This window comes from Brachyistius frenatus, unplaced genomic scaffold (assembly GCF_029030835.1).
Source record: "Brachyistius frenatus isolate BFR_SWC_R1_liver_20210118 unplaced genomic scaffold, ASM2903083v1 Contig_12, whole genome shotgun sequence".
NCBI lineage: Eukaryota > Metazoa > Chordata > Actinopteri > Embiotocidae > Brachyistius > Brachyistius frenatus.
In genome coordinates, this window is record NW_027210611.1 from 2,384,097 (window position 1) to 2,398,045 (window position 13,949).

General features: G+C 42.4%; 1 protein-coding gene across 2 annotated transcripts in view; it reads left to right on the plus strand.

The window, feature by feature from the left end:
• Nucleotides 1-13,949, plus strand: part of agap3 (ArfGAP with GTPase domain, ankyrin repeat and PH domain 3) — a 112,758-nt gene that overhangs the window by 38,624 nt on the left and 60,185 nt on the right. Inside the window, exons 1-2 of one of the 2 annotated variants that reach the window (XM_069692152.1) lie at nt 770-5,366; nt 11,260-11,318. In XM_069692152.1, the coding sequence (XP_069548253.1) occupies nt 3,752-5,366; nt 11,260-11,318 (1,674 nt within the window). In that variant the 5' untranslated portion in view covers nt 770-3,751. Of the gene's footprint in view, nt 1-769; nt 5,367-11,259; nt 11,319-13,949 lie in introns of those variants that run through there. The other variant, XM_069692153.1, reaches the window with a different exon arrangement.

Here is a 13,949-nt window from a genome sequence, read left to right on the forward strand (position 1 = left end):
CAGTGCTGGCTGCCTGTCATGTCTGCTGCTCAGACATATCTGTCCTGTGGTCTCTGCTAATGGTTATTCAGAAATGATCAGAAGCCCTGAAATTGCTTAAGACCTGAAGCTAATTGATGTTACTGTGAGAACCATTCCCAATTCAGCCTCTTACTAACCCCACGCTTACAGTAGGTGACTGCTGCATGGAGACTTCTGAAGAAAGTTGTTTAATTTGGAAAGTTAGACCAAACTTTTCACATTAGAATTTTTTTATGTAATCTCATAATCATTATACTGATTATAAGATTACTGCCCCCTTCAGGAAGTGTGGTATATAGCTATATTGTGTCAAATGATCTCATCTGAAAGTGCAAATACTGTTAATGATACGAGCTCCAATTGAATTCAATTTAGAAGTGAAAGAAAAAATGCAGACAATCTAATTTGGGATTGTAATGAGTTTGTCCATTATGATACCTGCTCTGAATTTAATTTGAGTGTTCCATTAGACAACAAAAACAAAAATGTACCCTTTTGTGTTCCCATTTTCTCTAGATTTACTGTGTATAATGTCATGTTGTATCTTTAAAATGCCGTGAAAGTAGAAAAGGCTTTTTGGCAATGCAAAAAAAAAAAAAAAAAAAAACAATTTTGGTAGCTTTTTGTTTGTGCCATTTGCTGGGTTTCTTATAGTAATGACAGACTACAAATATGGTGACACAGATGAGATAAATGGTCAACATACATAGTGTGACATCCGCTCACAATCAGGCAGATGTGTACACACACACACACACACGGAGGGTAATTCAGGAACCACAGAACACGCTAATCCAGCTCTTGTGAAACGTTTTTCTCACAGCTGCCATCAAGATGCGGTCACAGAATGGAGCAACATTTAGCTGTGGGACAGAGGGGCACACAAGAGAAGCTCTGTTACCTGGTCAGCACTTTGAAATCCCAGGATTTAGCACAACACAGGTTTCTTCTGGACCGGCTTGCAACAAAGACAACAGGATATGGATTAACTTTAATCCTATCAGTGCTTCCCATGTAGGACCCTGCTAACCAACACCTGCATTACGAATTACCAGGAGGAAACAACTCCCAGCGAACCACAGCTCATGGCCTCTCTGGGCCACTTCCTCACACTGTCCAGTTACTGCTCGGGCTTCTGCTGGTAAGCACATTATCAGGTCCGCATGGAAGGAGCATCACGGCCGCAGTGTGATGCAAACGACAAAAAAAGAGGGGTTTTCTGTCGTAGACAAAAGCAACAGAGGGCTAACATGCTGGAGCTGAGCTGCAGGGACATTTTCACAGCAATACCTGGAAGAAGCAGAAGAAGATGAAACCCAGGAGGGGTGGGCTGAAAAGATGATCGACAAGAAATGACACAGAAATTCAGACAACCTGGATGTTTTCTTCTTTTGATTCTTACATTGTGAGTCATGGTGAAGCCCCTGTGAGGCTCCAGGAAGATGTTGCTGTGCTTTGGGAGACGCAGGCGAATTCGACACCACCAGAACCAATGGAGCCAAGAGGATTGTTTTCTTGATGAGGAGGACCATATCATTCCAAACCCCTGCTTCCTAGACACCGGTAAAAGCCAGCACAGTGAAATCCAACAGGTTAAAATTGGCTCTAACTTCACTGTAATACTCTCTTTCAAATAAGAAACTTCCAGATTTGGTGTGTGTATGTGTGCGGCTACAGTACGTGCTGCAAAGTTTCCTGGCGCAATACCTGAAATGTTTTCAATTGTTGAGTCTGCTGATAAGAACACAAAAGGGAAAGAAATGCACCAAGAAACACCTCCGATATCAGGAGCTTACAACACATACCGTAGACGGCATGAAACAGCAAAGGCCTTTATTTAAACCAACTTGAAGTACTGTCATTTTGACGCTTGTTTTTCCTCTAACCCTGAGGAGTTTTTCATTGTGTCAACTATTTGAGGGCTTTATGGTGTTGTCATGAAAAAATAGGTTTTTGTGAGGTTTGGCTTTTGGCACAAAGACGCCATAGTTGAGCTGCAACTTTCAACTTCATAGATTTCCCATGGTGATGGTGCACTCCGAGTCGGTTTTTCCATTTTGTTATTAATTTTTTTTCTGCGAAAATCCCCCATAAGCAGTGATGCTAAATTCTAACCATGCACTTTCTTCATGTGTACTATGGTAAATCATGTAGTAAGACATATTTAATTAGATATCCATCTAGATAGGTTTATTTCTGATTCTATGATGTAACATTGTCACATTATACAAGTGTTAATAGTTATCTAATTGATATGAGTATATCTTCAGAGAACATGTTTCTCTCATTGACCACAGAGGGGCAGTGTTCCAGCCCTAACCACACTGTAACCAGAGTGCTGCAGAGTTGTGCAGGTAAAATCTGGCTTCACTCAATGGCCCAAATAATGAGCACTCCATTCTAGTTCACTAATGCATCATAGAGCACCACACCTCTATAACAAGAGAGGAGTTGCCAAGGCTGTCAGGGTTGTTCATTCTTAACATTTCATTTGATGGCAGCATTCTCAGTCTCTCAATGTGCTAATTTTCTCAATTAAGTTCTGCCGAACAGCCTACACAGTGAATGTGTAATAACATCAAGATGCAGAGAATAACATTTTTACATAATGTTGAATGTACCGCTTTTCTGCACAGTTACCGTCAGAGCATTAAAAATAATACAATTTCCTCACCATAAATAGCTGTCAGCCCATCTTGAAATTAGGCTTAAGCTCTCCCACTGAGTGTGGGCTGTAGTGGGAGCCACTAGAAGCGTGGTGTGTGGTTGTGTGGATACTGCATGTCATAACTAACATGCTGCAGTCGTGTTCTCGATGGTCCTGCAGTGAGAGGCATTCAGTGTTTTAATGTTGAAATCCTTCCCGAACAAAGTTGACTGACCAAAGTGTGTACAACATAAGCAATGTATCGAGAGAATGTTAGAGCATTAAAATGGACACGTTTTGTTTTTATATTCTCTATTCCTTTGTCCTCCAGTGAAGAATCCCCCTTTTTGTGTTTTGCCATTGGTCAGAAGAAGACAAAGTGTCTATTGATGGCTGTGTGTTGTAGTCTGATTACAGTAATGTGGAATCAACTCAGTCTTCTCTCAATCTCTCGTTCACTTTTGTCTGTTTATGTCTGTGGGGGTTACTCGCAGCTCCGGAGAAATCAGGAGGGCGTGTTCAATGCCCCTGGGATCCAGTCCTTGTTTTCCATGTGTCCCGGGGGTTGGAAGGCAGCTGAAAGTTCAAACAGAGACACACTCCCTCATACTCTGCATGGCAAGAGCTCAGAGATTAAGGGGTTTGTCTGCACCGCCAACAACAAGGATTGCTCACCGTTCGTAACTTGCCAGAGGAAGGATGATTCAGGTTTTTTTAAGTCGTAACTTTTGTATCTGTTACAGATTTGACTTTGTTGCAAAATGAGCAGTGGAAAACCTGTTTTTCTTTTGTACAACAGCTTACACAGGAAAGGTAGAAGAGTTTGAGTAGAAAGCAGCTACCAGATACACGCCTGTGTGAGTCTGCTGAGTAAAGGAGCCAGAGGATGCAGGTCGCAACGAGGCTTTGCACTGACTTGTTTGAAGTTTTTTCCCATGTCAAAGGTGAAGGATTATGCCTGGCATAGGAATTCAGTCTTCAAATGAAGGACTTCATGAGCTGAATCTCAACTCCCGGGCAGAATGTGAACAGTGTTGCACATTTGTTTTGGTGTGCCAGTGAGGATGTAACGTGTGAAGTGAGATGCTATTCCTCAGTAGTGGGACCGTGGATGCAACCCCAAGGAGTACAACTTTTAGGCAAAAGCTGCAGGGGATAACTGTTTACCACATCTCTGTAATCCTGAAAGAAACAGAGGGAAATGCACCGGTGTCAGAGCTGGGAATGGGCCAGGTCACCCACACCCAGATGGAGAACTGCCAGCCAAAAGGAGAGATGATTAGTATAGTGCCAATGGAGAATAGCCCAAGGCTGGGCAGGGCACGACAGGAGCTCAACAGGTGGCCCTCCCTGAGCTGCACGGGCAGAGCTGGGAGGCAAAGAGAGGAGGTGGTTGTGGAAGAGAATGAGGAGGAGTTGGAGGAGGTGGAGGGAGAAATGAAGACTGACAGGTTTTTGAAACAACCCTCCAAGAGCTCAGGAAACTCTTCACAGCGAGACAGAGACGTGGCAAAGCTAACAGCTCAGACAAACACCCAGGAACAACGCATCAAGAGCTCAACGTTATGCTCTTTCAGCGTCCATGCTAAAGGGCCTGTCCCCGGGGACCATGGCACTGTTACAGGACACAGCTCTTTGCCACGGGCCGTGTTACGAAGGCCACGTCAGGATGAAACCTTGCTCGGCAGGAGAACGGTGAGCATGTATGGCGGCCCCGTCAAGCAGCAAATAGATTCTCAACCTGAACAAGAAAGACGACTGCGGAGGCCCAGGAGTGTTTGCATGCTGGCAGGCCCGGGTTCAGTGCTGTCAGAGCCCCAGACCCAGCAACTGCTCAAAAGGGCAGGCATTTCAGAAAATAACCAGCAGTACAGGAGCAGGAAGGCTGAGCTGAGGGCTGTGGATGGCCTTAATCCTGTCGTGGCTCAGCGGCCATTGGCCCCTACAGAGGTGACCCTGAGGGGCCGCCAGAGGAGCTGGAAGACCAGGCCTGTCAGTATGACAGTACTGGAGCTCAGAAAAAGGGGCTCGGATGATGAGATAGACAGCCAGAGGAGCTGCAACCACACAGGCAGTGATGGAGGAGGATTTCTTAAAGGGAGCTTCCGTTGGAGATTGTTTGGGAGATCACCTCAAGATAAGAGCAAGGAGAAGGAAGGAGACAAAGATGCTAGATCATCCCCAAAATCCAGTAAATCTGATGCTTCAAAAAGTACACTGAGCTCTTTAAGGCGGAGCCTCAGTCTGCGAATCAGGAGGACTCGGACTCAGGACAAAATAAATTTCGGGCCTGAAGGGGAGTCAAAGGAGCTCTGTCAGACTAAAAGTACTGCTGAGGAGACAATAATGCCCCCACGGCCTTTCTCGTACCTCACAGGAAGAATGCTTCCAGCTTCCAGTGAGGAAATAGAAGATGGGGGCATGCAGTATATTCAGTACCACAGCAGGGGGAAGGTCAAGGTAATGGAGGTCCCTCTCTGTCCAACAAAACTGTCTTCCAAAGCAGTTCAAGAAGAACCAAGCATATGGCAGCTCATAACCAACCGCTTCAGGAGGAAAGAGCAGCTATATAGTGGCAAATGTGAATCCCAGCAGTCCCAGAGCAAAGACAGTGTCCAATATCCCGCAGCCGGGAACAATAAGTCACAGCCAGTCACCATAGAGACCCTGGCAGGCATTGACTCCCACAAAGGTCAAGGTAAGACCTGCAAGATTGCTGAATTTATTTCTCAGCTCAGTTCTCCGTTTAATAGCCCCTCGTTCATTTCACAGAAAGTTACAGCTCAAGGGAAACACGGAAGTGCACTTTTTTTCTTTTCTTAGGACAGGCAAATGAAAAACATGTGGGGAGTTGTGAGTTTGGACGGCAGTCAAAAGCCTCTGGTTCCAGAGAGTCCTTGTGGAATTTCTATTTTGGGTACCTTATTTCTCCAGTGTTTTTCATGTGTGGACCTCCTCTTTGTATTCACTTACACAGCAATTACTTTGCCTTGTATAAGGTTTTTTGAAGCTCAGTAAATGAGTAGGTAAGTACAGTAAACTGAAATCACCCGTGTCTGATAAGAACTTATCATAATGCCTTGTTTTACAGCGGGGCAACACTCCCAGTAATGTCCCCGTGTTACTCACACTCAGGACATAGGAGTCTTGATAACGCTTCTCTATTGGCCTCGGAGACGCAGCTTAAAGAAGCAGCATTAAAGCGGTTAGTGGCTGTGTAATGGGGATGCATTTGGCACTCTGGCAGGGCTAAATTAAGAGGGCTTACATGCTGTAATGATGGGGAGAGGAGAAAAGGACTTAAGCACTGTGTTTAAAGGTTAACTCTGACATTGGAGTATGTTTGTCCAGTTGCCTGGAAGAGGAGGAAGAGAGAGGCAAATATTTGTAACTATCTGAATTAATGGCTGTGATTTGCTGTGTTTTACGCGTCAAGCTCCGTTTTCACACCTTCTCACGGAGAACTAATTAGTCGTCTGTGACAACTTACCGACCTCTACTGACGTCAGGTCCCACATAATCCTGTATTTGTTCTCATTAAGCAACCTTCGAACCAGCAAAGCGGGTATTTTATTTTAATGCTAGCATAAAGCTTATAAAGGGACATGAGGTCATCCTTGTTGATCTCCTATCTATTTGTATTCTCACATGACATGTTACCAAGGATACCTATTCCTTTGTGGTGGAGTGTCTAGTGGCGTTTGTCCATTTATTCCACTGCACTCAGTCAGTCAGGCATCAGGAATGTAGGTGTGCCGATCAGTCTGAGTAAGGCTGGGTGTTCAATGCCCTGGGCGGGACTCTGCACTTGTTGCTACCTGCCTGAGTGTTCGTGCTTAAATTTAATCCAGAAAGCTGTAGCCCAACGCCTCCTGCAACTAAATGCGCACGCGCACACACACGCACACACACACATGCACGTTTGTTTGGATGAGGTTTGGGGGAAGGGAGTTGAACTGGGTGAGGAGTTTGAGGTGTCCCCACCCCCACCTGTGGAAGAACAAAGGCACTCTGTCGTGGATCCAGGAGTGATCAGTGAACCGTGTGCCGAGATGGGAGCTCTCTGGGGGTCTTTGGGTTGGAGGGGCAGCGGTTGGTCACGAGGCAGCAGTGCACATATCTAGTGAAGGTTGAAATACTGGGAATGCGATTCAGGTAGAACTCTGTAATAACCTTCAGTATGGCATGTCAGTGCACCAAGTAACAGAAACGCACTCGCAACAGCAGTTGGAATCAGGCTGCCGGCTCCAAAACATTTTGAAAATTTCTTTTGAAAGATGCGGTTTTTTTTTTTATGTCATTCATAAGAGCGGTGTGGGTAAGCTTAAGTGCCAACAGGTGGTTATTATCAAGATTTATGGAAAACAGGTAAACTGATAATGCCCTTTCACCTGCTGCAAGACACACGGGAAGACTGCAGGATATTAAAAAAAAAAAATCACTTAGTCCAACACAGGTTGAGCAGGAATGGATGAAAATCTGTTAATAACTGAATATAACTTGTATTTGAGAGCAGATTTTGTTCCTCAGGATTGTGGAAACACCCAGCTGTTGTGGAAGCAGTTTCACCAACAAGTCTACAAACTCTTAAATGTTTAAGTTGGTCTTCCTTAACAATGTATGTGCTTTGATTTGTAGTTGATTTGTTACATCGGTTGGTTCTCTTGCTCCGTTTTTTGCAGCTAATAAGATAACCTCTAAAACATTCCTCTCCTACCTCGACAAATGGAGTCAGTCAACCCAGGCATTCACCTGCAGCACTTCTCGAAAACCCAATTTGCAAATCTCACGTTAAATGCGAATCTCTGTTTGATCCAGCATGTCCAATTTATTTTCGGGGATGTGATCAATGCCTGTCTGGAGACAACACAAAGCTTTTAAGAGCTCTAAGTAGGGCAGGCCATCCAGACCGCATTAGACTGGCATGGCACAAAGATTTTTACCTTGTTCTCTGCATATTGTGTTTGTCACTTACCCTCTTTGATACCAATAACAGGCTGGTGTTTCAGAGCTGAGCAGAGATAAGAGGGTTGTTTTCTGTGTCAATGTTTTCTTTTGTGGAGCTGCAACACAAAAGGAAGATGCTACAGAACCGTTTTGACAAGACGTGCATGATAAAAGTAGCCACACAGGGAATGTCGGTGAGGTTGGAGAGTCATGGAAGTAGAAGTACTAATTGCTAGCTAAAGTTCCACTCTGTAATTTATGACAGTGGGAAAGCGTGGTTGGAAAGTAAGTCAGAGCTAGAGTGGAAGTTTAGACCACAAGGTTGCCCTCTCTCATTCCAAAAACCACTTCAGATTCACTGCACATAGAAATGCATGCACGTATGCACATGCGCACACACACACTCAAACAAGCCTAATGCACAAACATTCTGCTCACATTGCGCTTTCTTTTCTCGTGGCATGGAATAAGTCGGGAGGCGATTGTGCTTCACTACCCTCCGACTGAATGGTCATTTTTATCTGAGTAGACATGAGCAGTGAAGTGAAAAAAGCTGACAAACAAGCTGGCAACACAGCACAGACAAAGACACTGGTGTCCTCTGTTAGCATCGCAAATGCTGGGGCTCTGTGTTTCCATAGGCATTCTGGGACACGGTATTGTGGGGATGCTCATATTTATAGTATGACGTAACTCGGGGCACATGGATTCAATTAGGGTGATTTCTTTTAGCAACCGACCAAACTGGGTGTACTGCAACTCTCCCAGGATGGCAGAAGTCGTACATTGTTTCCTTGTTACTGTTTGTTCAGGAAATTTATCAGATCACTTCTCTCAAAAGTTTTTTTTTAATGTTGGAAGAAAAACAAGTGCGTTCAGTCCTGTCTATTTTTTGCAAAAGTCTCTCATTTTCTCATCATTTCTTCTTTTCTGTGTTTTTAAGTCCTTGCAAGCATAAGTGGTGTCATTTAAGGTCAACAGTACGGAAAAGAGATGCAGCGCTTTCCACCGGCCAGTTTCCCTGCACAATAATCTGAGGATTGGCCTTTGTCTGAATGTGTCTGTCTTTGAGAATCTGAATATATGGACTAAACAAATGTGTGAAAAAGATCTGGAGGACTTTTATTTCTATTTCTTTTTTTGGTCAATTTACTCTGTTGTTTATGTCTCTGTTTATTTAACTGATTCTGTGTTAATGTTATCTTTACCATAGAAAGTGCGAAAGACTTCCTGCTAATTATGACTATATATGTATATTGATAAAAATATAAAATACAGTGAACACATCTGCTGTATAAACAAATGACAGAAAATTGTAGAAAATGAGGCAACTGCCTGATCTGATATTGTCTCATAGAGCTGTGGCCTCCATTGAGTTTCCTGCACTTAAAAAAACTGAGGCAGATGGATGTCTTTGCTCATGTTCTGACATGTCAAACCCACAGTGAGGGGGATTAACAGGAGGCGTGCTGTTTTAAAGACTACTCTGCTCCACACAATGCCTGGTGAAAGGCCCTTCTGTTTGGGACGCACTCTTCTCTCCCACAACAAGTGAGACATCCAGAGCAGCGTGAGGCTCTTTTGTAAATGGAGGTCAAAAATAAGAAAACATTTGAGCTGGGGGTTTGTTTTTACTCTAATTGTAGTAGGTAAGGGATATTTGGCTCAAAGTTATTTTGCTGAGTCATTCATGCTTTTAGTGTACAGCTTGGAGCTAAAACAGAAACGTGTTTTATCAAGTGTCTTATCGCGACAGTGGTTACTTTACTGTTTATGCTGTCATTGTGTTCAGATTGGCATCGCCCGGAGCATAAAGGGAAACTGCTGCAGCAAACAGGCTTAGTATAATGATGGAGCATGAATGCTTTAATTGTTATGGTTTAGACATGCGGAGGGGGTCACCTGGTTCTCCACACCTTGAAGACGCAGTGTGAACACTCCCGTATCAGAGATGGTATCTTCTTGGGGGGGGGGGTTCAGATGGCGAGAAAGCCACGATCCAAAACAGGAAGGTGGTCTTTGTTCTTATAGTTGTTTTGACACATAGTTGTGTACTACATCTCTGTGGGAAACAAGCACGGCTTGTGGAGTTGTCATTTTTGTTTTTAGTTCTGAGGGTTTGTCTTGTTTGTTATTCTGCTCTTTCCCACTGCCCCTCTTTTTTCCAAAGTACTTTATATCGTCAAAGTCTCCAAATGTCACAGGAAAAACAAACAAGTTGAATCAAGCCTGATAATAGCTGGCTTTTAAAATAGATTAGCTCAATCCCTTTCTGAGAATTTACTGTGTTGAAACATTATATTCAAAAAGTCAGCATAGATTAACGCAGATGTTTCACAGTTCCTTTTTATCTCATAGGATGTAAATATGTTCAAGAAATTGGTCAAGAAAATGAAAAATCTGTTCTGTCTGATTTTTACTGACTTTTAATTGATCATCAGACTGTTCTCTCGATTAATGGTTTGATTGATTGAAACATTTGGAAATGTCGCTCACAATTTCCCACATTTGATTTATTCAGATTACTTATGTCAGACACAGCAGTCCAAACTCCTAGTATTTGTAATTTTATTATGAAAAAGGAAAACTTCAGCCAATACTAATTTTTCATCGGGTTAATTGATGACTAAAAATGATATTATTAAATTAATGAATTATAGTTTTAGATTAATTAGCTGTCTCCGTGATCCTTCTTGGTAATAAAGTGCAAAGAAAATATTGTAAAAAAATAGTGACTCTACCACAGGATCTGGCACAAACAGTTATCTCTCCCTTTTTATTTGACCATTTCACTTCAGAAAGCCTGGTCCAGCACGGCTCTGTAAATCTACCCTAAACGCCATAAAATATATCACATAATCACACTGGTTAATGTGTGTGCAGGAAATAAAAAATGAAGGGAGGAAAACAAAGTGAAATGTCACGATAATCGATCGCTGAGTAGTTCAAAATGGACCTGACCTGACTGTAGATAAGCTTTGTCATATCTATATTGCACTGGGAGCATTTGTCATAAAAGGTATTGCAGACTGTACAGGACGGTCTGTAAAGTGCTGCTGTAATGTCAGTCATCATCCACTGGGAAATACTGTTAATACTGTATGATCTGTAGCTTGCCTCAAATGGAACATTTAATTCAAATTTATTTTGAGTGTAAAATCACCATGCGGCATTGTCCCATAAGACTTTAGTCACAAAATGACACACAGCAAGGAAATGAAGACGAAAAAGACACATTAAAAACATCAGTGATTTAAAAAACCAAAACAAACAAAAAAACAGGCTGATGACAGTATAACTAAGGGATGGTTCAGGTTCAGGGTCATTTGAACCAGCCCTAACTATAAGATTTATCATGGAGGAAAGTTTAAAGTTCAAGCTTAAAAAGTAAAGAGGATGTCTGCCTTCTGAACCGAGACTGGGTACTGCCCCCCCAAACTACTTTAAGAAACTCTTTGAGGTCTTTCAGATATGATGGTACTTGGTTATGAAGGGTTTTATATGTAAGGGACGATTATATATTTTATTCTTGATTTCACAGGGAGCCGTTAGGGAGAGGCTTCAGAATATAAACCAGTTTACCTTTCAGTGCTGCTTGACTTTAATTATGTATCCGTCTATTTCTCTTTTTACATTTCTTTTAGACTCCTTTGTCAACAGCCAGGAGTGGACATTGAGTCGGTCAGTGCCAGAGCTGAAAGTGGTGAGTAACTTTTTTTCTTCTTTAATTTCTCACAGTCCCACTGTTGATCTGCCCTCAGAGGTTTCATCTTACTGATGCATTTAAATGTCACTGGGAAGGCATGTTCTGTCCATATAATACTGGTTTTGCATTTCACATGAGAGGGAACATTTGAGAAATTGGCCGGACTTTTCCCTGGCACGTAGTGGGTGATTTTTTAATGAGATGTGTTGGCATGGAGATGCAGGGTGGCTTGCAGCAGGACACAAGATGACTGACAGTTTTGGGCTAGACCAGTGACACATCCTCGGTCTGATCCCACTCGCCGGTGAAGCGCACACACACACACACACACACACACACACACACACACACACACACACACACACACACACACACACACACACACACACACACACACACACACACACACACACACACACACACACACTGCCAAATGCGTAACCACCATCCTCACATGATTTTAATGCCGTCCACCCGTAAAGACTAGCAGCCCTGAAAGGCTTCACTCCGCCGTTCTGCGAGTGGATATAATATTTCCGTATTCGGTAAATTCATTGTTGCGGCATCTCACAGAAGGGTAAACTTCAATGAAATGAAAAGGGGGGATTCAGAGTGGGCTCAAAGACATACTTGCTTTATTGTCTTCAAACACTGTTTCTTCTTATGTTTATGGTGTTAATTGACAACTTTCAAACAGTGGTTTGTTAAATGCACCTGAAAAAGCTTGAATTAAGTGTCGTAAAATAGCCACCGTTCCTTTAAAGACTTTCAAAAAGTTGCCATTCAGCGACAAAGGTCACGCTGAAAAGAAGTTGGTCATACAGCTCAGAAGCTTCTTAATATGATAGTAAGGTCTGATTCTTCTTTTTCATACCACAATAATAATGAAAGGACCTGGGGTCAAAACATCTCCTGCACATGAATTAAAATGATCATAAATCACGTGAGAAAAATTCTCCTACATCTGTGACTGAGCTGCACTCTGGGGTTGTCGTCTTTTGAGCGTGACTTACTGTAACTGTGGTCAAACCTCATTTTATTGGCAGCTTTTGATCATCCACTCCACACTGTTTAATGTTCAGAAGAAGAGTAAAAGTTCTATTAGTGGAGTAGTGCTGATGCGGCATTTTGATTTCATGAAGCCTGTATACCAGCAGGTCACAAAGCCCAACGGTTAAAACAGCAGGAACTCGGTTTCTGTGCTACATTCAAAGTCAATTTCTGTTGACTCATAGCTGCTGCACACACAGCTGTCAACTTTTGCTAACTTAAAGCTTATTCATAGTTTATTCTGCTGGAGTACCTCATGTTATATATACTTCAATTATGAAGAGGGTGGGCTGGGAAAGGCCTTAAACAGAACTTTTCTCTTGTGCCTCAAACTTCCCTATAATTAGAACCATACCTGACTCGAACACCCACTAATGATCTGAGGAAGAGGAGGGCGATGGTGGGTAGAGGAGAAGGAGGAGTAGAGGGAGGAGATCAGGCATGTTGCAGCCTTTGTTCTTCCCAGACATGCTGGCATCATCAGCCCACCCTCCGCTACGCATCACCCTGAAGGCACTGCAGTTAGGTCTGGTCGAGACACCAGGGAGAGGAAGCAGAGGGAAGACTGCGACCAAATGTTGCGCACATACCGTTTTAACCTCACAATGACTACGTAAAGGACCAAACTTTAAATACAAACCAATGTAGTTTCTTTTCCTGTCCACTATTTTCTGAACTCGCCAAACATTTTTAGTTCGAATCTTTTTCTTTTTTTTTTGTTCGTTTTTTATCCTCCAGGCAACAGTTGGTTTCAATTCAAGCCAATGAGGAATACAAATCCACCTACATAGAAAAGATTCATTACAGTGAAACCTGAGTCATCTTTCTGTTGAGTGTTAAAATTTCATTACTTTGCGTCGTGGTAGTTAAACCTTGACCTGTAAGGTGGATATTGATATCAATATTTGAGAGTTGGATCATAATTTAATCATGCTTATATAACATTCCTAGACATTACACACATAATATTACATAACAATTTTGGTATTTGGATCTTAAGCATGTTTCATTCGGGGGTTTCTAACCTTTTTTGCTGTTCGAGCTACTTTGACGAAATGAGTGCGTGACATTTATTCACATAGCTGAGCTCCCCTGAACCAGCTGAATAAGCTTCCTTTGTATGAACAATAACAAATTGATACTCAACGCACATATATTTAACCTGTAGCTCACAGGCTCCTAGGTGGCCCTCTATTTGCAACTTTATTCCCCCCTGCACTGTATTCGTTTGTGTTTTCTTTTCCCAGATAACTGGTGCTCATGTAGTTTCTACATCCACAACACAGTTACAACAAACTTGCCAACGATGATTGCGTCAGAGCTGCACGCAAACTGATAACACACAGTGGCGCAAATAACAATAATAATGACTATTTTACAGCAGGATCGATCAAGGAAAATATGTCAAATAATGTGAAAAAAATAAAAGTATATGCATCTGTAGGAGCTTTACTTATTATGTTTACATGAACTTTGTAAAGTTAAATTTTTTTTAAATTGTTATAAACTAATAAAGTCATTACAAACAGTTCAGATTTGTCAGTTATGCTCCAATGTTAATGCTGCTGTCAGTACAAA